The sequence below is a fragment of the Lottia gigantea genome (genome assembly GCF_000327385.1).
Source record: "Lottia gigantea unplaced genomic scaffold LOTGIsca_84, whole genome shotgun sequence".
Classification (NCBI taxonomy): domain Eukaryota; kingdom Metazoa; phylum Mollusca; class Gastropoda; family Lottiidae; genus Lottia; species Lottia gigantea.
This window is the reverse complement of record NW_008710779.1, coordinates 792,358-798,057: the sequence shown is the minus strand read 5'-3', so window position 1 is coordinate 798,057 and position 5,700 is coordinate 792,358. Positions and strand designations below refer to the sequence as shown.

Genomic DNA, 5,700 nt, shown 5'->3' with positions numbered 1-5,700 from the left:
CAGTCCTCTGTTGTTGAATCACTGTGCAGTGCTCTGTTGTTGAATCACTGTGCAGTCCTCTGTGGAATCACTGTGCAGTCCTCTGTTGAATCATTGTGCAGTGCTCTGTTGAATCACTGTGCAGTCCTCTGTTGTTGAATCACTGTGCAGTGCTCTGTTGTTGAATCACTGTGCAGTCCTCTGTGAAATCACTGTGCAGTCCTCTGTTGAATCATTGTGCAGTGCTCTGTTTAATTGCTGTGCAGTGCTCTATTTAATCACTGTGCAGTCCTCTATTGAATCACTGTGAAGTGCTCTGTTGAATCATTGTGCAGTGCTCTGTTGAATCATTGTGCAGTGCTCTGTTTAATTGCTGTGCAGTGCTCTGTTGAATCACTGTGCAGTACTCTGTTGAATCACTGCATGACTTTGTTGAATTGTTGTGCATGGCTCTGAAACGCTCTGTTGTATCACTGAAGTCGCAAATATTTTCCCCATGAAGCAAGTTACACCTTTTGAGAGCAATGCAAAATTATTTTCTATATTATGTAAGTGGCTTCTGTAATTAAAAAACTGAATGGTTTAAACAGTGATGGTAAAATTCTATTTAAGATACTTGGCAATTAACCTGCACTACATACTGAATTAACACACTTTAGCTGCACAAATTGAATATGCATGTATGAATAAGTAATAAGAAAGCATAATTGAAATATTTAAGCATGAAAAGCAAATGAATATAATGATATTAAAGGTTGCGCGCTTCATCGTCCCCCTTCCCCCACCACCATATTGATAATATAATATTGTAAGCTTAAAATATGAGTTTAAATGGTCATTAGGGAGTTATATAATATATTTATATTGTTACATCATGTTATACAAGAGTAAGTTGATCTAATGAAATGCATTGTAATAATGAATAATTTATTTGCTGCGTCTCCACAAGTATTTGAAGTGCAGAGTTTCAGATGTCCCATAAAATTTGTTTACATCTATTGTAAGGATATACTTGAATAATTATTTGATAATTGGGCTAGATATTATATAGTGATTAGTTTACTAGTGGATTTTGCTTGAGTTAACTTAACGATTTATAAATGTTTTTTGGGTTAAAACTTGACTTGGTTGAACTCCCATTGTGTCTTTTGGTTTGATAAAATCTCGACTGCACAAAAGCATTTTGCACACTTTTTTTGACAAAGAATAGGATGAGTTCTGTAAAATTTCATTACTTATTGGGTGAGTTTATGAGTGGATTTAGCTTTGAGTAAACTTTATTTACGATTCATGAAAATTTTTTTGGGTTAAAACTCGAACTTAACTCCCACTGTGTCTTGGTTTGATAAAAATCAGGACTGCACAAAAGCGTTTTGCACGCTTTTTGATTAAGAATAGACTGAATTATGGTAAATTACTTTAAATCAACAATAGGCCAGTTGTTATTGTCCTTAAATTTTCTTTTTCTTTGGGTGCAGATTAACTTGCCTTGCTTTGTAGTTGTTATCATAACTGGGATCTTGAACTCTTTTAGTCCATGACAATGCCAAAAGGTTCACAAGGTGTTCAACACAAAATGTGATACAGTGCAGGGTTCAGCAGTATCGCATGACAGTTTGCGTTTCAAAATGTCTCCTTTTGGAATTATTTCTTGATTGGCCAAAACTGAAATTTGGTATAATAAATTGCTAAAAAATGAAAATTCAATGTAAATTGTTTCTCATGTCATAAAATGGTATGAAATAATGATGTTTTCAATACATTTAAGATGAAAATAGAGAAAAGCAAGAAGTGTAAATAGTTAAGAAATATTGGAAGTCAAATAGTTGTTAAATGTGATTGAATGTTTATTAGGTATACTTGTAGAGTGGAATGTAGCATTAACTCTGAAGAAAATCCAGTTGTTTATCTCTTCATCGACCTACCTTGAAGTGTAAAGCCTCTTACATCCAGGCTGCCAGAAGATTCTAGTGGCAATGACTAGATTTACAAGCTAAATATAATAAATAAATTGATTTTCCATGAAGCTCTCATCTTGAAAAGAAAGAGAAAGAGGAAGATATAGAAAAACCTTAGACACCAATAAATAAGTTGGAACCAAAAATACTGTTGACATACTTAGGTTTTCCTTGTCTCATCTTTTAAGAAGTAAAAAGCTAGCTGTAAGACATTATTAATCACACTGATCACAGTGACTTAGTCAGTTGAAAGAAGATAACCATTGTCAATTAATGGTAGAAAAAATATCACGACCATCGCCTTCAGATAAGTTTGATCACTAAACAGTGATGTTATTAAGGCCATAGGGACGTGTCTTATTAAACAGATAAGGTAGCCATCTTGAATCATCAATGGTACTACAAATTCTCAACAGTGACCTTTGATCCAACAAGATGATGTTATTTATAGTCACGATTCTGGATTCTGCGACCATATTGATTTCTGGCTGGATTTTTGTTGTTATTTCAGCAACTGTTCAAAGAATATTTTCAATTGCCATCCATTTATTTCGAAATATTTATGGAAATTCAAAGTTCAATAGTTTTACATGTGAAATAAAGTTCTATAAAAAATGAAAACATGTAAAAAAGATTATATTTCGGACTATGAATGGATATCAAATCATAATATCTCCATTGGTTGATATTTTAATCAACCAAAAGACTATTTATGAAATAAGAAGAAAAGAAGAACTTTGCCTCAGGACACCCCTGATCTGGTGTGTACTGCCCGACCGGTTTCAAACATGAAGATACCCACAGACTACATTACCTAGTATGCTGTCACTGGTTTTTGAAAATTTATAAACCTCAGTACAATTTTGGGTTTGACTTGATAAACAGAACCAAAGTGGCCGGCCAGTAATTAATGTTATTTGTTATTAAAGCTACCATCCAGAACTTTTGGTTTGAATATTAAAGTTAATGAACAGCCTTTAGATTTATCAAAGGTAATTTGAGACATATAACCCCTGAAGAAACCAAGGTTCAAACTTTGATTTTTCACATGAATAATCAATGTGATGTGGCAAGGTAGTTTCATGCGCTCTCTGAAAATTAAATGATGTTGAATTTTACACTTTTTGCATTGAAGACATTTTGCTTGGACAGCAGTATTAAACTTCTCTTTTTTGATTTCCAAATATAGAAGTATCTTTTATATGCACAGGTTGTTAATACACAAGATAACAGTTAATTTGTACTTCAGCACAAAAAAATGAAAGCTTTTTCATGCCATACTTCCTAATACTAATCAAAGGTACTTTATTCTCCTTTGCCAGGATTGAACACTGGACCACAGCAAGGAAGTGACTAGCTCATTGCATCTAATCAGCACTTAAATTGCGTGATCAGTTCTTAAGTTCAGTTAAGTGAAAAGGTGTAGCAAATTGCATGTTCTCAATTGGAAAGTAATAAATAAGTAATTGTCCGCAGAGACTAAACAATAGTAAAGCTAGTACAGGGAGAAATATTAGCAATGCAAGACTATAAGTTTAAAGATAGGTTACCTTATTTTCATTTATGAAAATGCTAATACTGATATGAATAGAAAGTAGAGGTGTACTAAGCAGAATTCCGATGAGTGACGAATCAAGAAGGTCAAAAAGACTTTTTTTATGTTTCTCCAGACTGTACATAAATGGACATTTATGATTGGTTAAAACTCTTAATTATATGCAATAAGAACCTAATGATATGATTAAGAATACATGATAATTCATGAGAAACAGCAATAAATCAAATAGATTGCTTAATTTGACACTAAAATATAAGGAAACTCATCTTTAAAATATATTCACAAAATAGAAACTTATGATCTTAATATTCCTAAAGCAGCCTTTTGTATGGGATTACTGGATAAGTGAAGATAAATATAATTGCTAGATGATGTTAACTTGTAGGCAAGGTTATCTCAACTTATATAATGACTTTATCTACTTTTAATCATACTTCAGGCCAATTGTAACATTGCATGATGCCACCATTTTTATTAGCTCCACAAGATAGGAGAAACAAATAGACTTTCAATGACTATAAAATGATACAATTAAGGTTATTAAAGGAATTGTAAAGAGGTTTTCTAAAATTTTTATGTGTATTGGGGACACTGATAGTATTAATTTGCATCATTCAAATTTTCAATCAGACATCTGTGGTTCCTGCAATTCCACTAAATGTGGAACTGCAAACATTCAAACTAATCGATTGATGATGCGATAGTCGCAAAATATGCTTTATCACCTAAGGTGCTTCACGACTGGGGACATCATGAAATACTTTGCTTTAGTGGAATTGCAAGAACTACAGACGTCAGATTTGAAAATTGAAATGATGGAAATTAAGGCTATCCGTGTCCCCGATACACATAAAAATGTAGAAAACCTCTTTACAATCCCTTTAAGAATTAATAGAACATTGCTCTCCTCTAATTTTAATTGTGTTTTTCTCAGACATTGTATTATAAAACCTATTAATGGATTAATAGCATTGTTTTAACTGTCATAGAAAGAAAGCTTGTCGTCAAAGAAACTATCTACTATATATAGATTATAAAGCCATGCCTAGCAAATGCTAGTTGAAAAGAAAGTCTTGTCAGATTTATTGATTTAAATCTAATTCTCAAGTCAATACTTGTAGGATAATTCCTGTTTTTCTTTCATCTCACCAGAAGATACACTAGATAAGGGCTCAATATATTAATTCATTTGGTAGAGTCTGAGAGAATGAGATGCGTGCCAGCTTTATAATTACATGAATGGCTCTTACTCCTGTCTATCAGCTTTATAAGGGATTGTAACGAGTTTTCTTAATTTTTTATAACACTGATAGTATCAATTTGCACCATTCCAATTTTCAATCAGATGTCTGTGCTTCCTGCAAGTCCAATGAAGATAAATGTTTGATGAAGTCACTAATTGTCTTATGTGATAAAGCATATTTGGTGATTAATGATGTCATCAAACACTTAGTTTTAGTGGAATTTCAGGAACCACAGATTGGAAATTGGAATGGTACAAAGTAATATCAGTGTCCCCTATTTACATAAAACCTCTTTGCAATCCCTTTAAGATTTAAAGTCAATCCATTTGGTAGAGTCTGGAAGAGAGAGACAGAGAGATGTTTGTCCAGCTTCTTTTTTTTTTATCAATGTTTAACCATATAATATATTACAGTAAATTGTTAATATGGTAAGGTTAAAGATGGGTTTCCTTATTTTTTAGTGTCAAACTATTTGCTTTTGTTTGTAATGAATTATCATGTACTCTTAATCACATCATTATGTTCTTATTGCATATAATTAAGAGTTTTAACCAATCATAAATGTCCATATATGTACAGTCAGGATAAACAAAAAAAAATACTTTTTAACCTTTCTTGATCGGTCACTTATTGGAATTTTGCTAGCATTTTCTTTTTCATTAATGAAAATAAGGGATCCTATCTTTAATTTTGGTTTGTCCATAAGTAGAGGGATTAATCTGTGTTATATTCATTTAATTTCGTTCAGAAAGTCTAATCTTCAAAATTGCCAGTAATTTTGATATTAATAATACACCTTGTTAATTAACTGACAGTCAAGTCATAATTCCCTGGCAAATTATATGCTTCTTAACAATACATGGAAAAAAGTGGCTAGTTTTTCCAATGGTGCAATTAATCAATTTCTTTCTATCCTTCAATGCATGTTGCTGTCAGTTTTCATCAGCACAATAGAGAGCAA

The 5,700-nt window shown here is 32.3% G+C and overlaps 1 protein-coding gene across 1 annotated transcript; it reads left to right on the top strand.

Annotated features, from left to right (window-relative positions):
• Window positions 1–285: 285 nt before the first annotated feature.
• On the top strand, window positions 286–435 carry LOTGIDRAFT_133356 (hypothetical protein; the record flags this gene model as incomplete). Its single annotated transcript, XM_009067628.1, has 1 exon — window positions 286–435. A coding segment is annotated over one exon (150 nt), but the record flags the coding sequence as incomplete, so codon positions are not given.
• Between the last annotated feature and the right edge of the window lie 5,265 nt (window positions 436–5,700).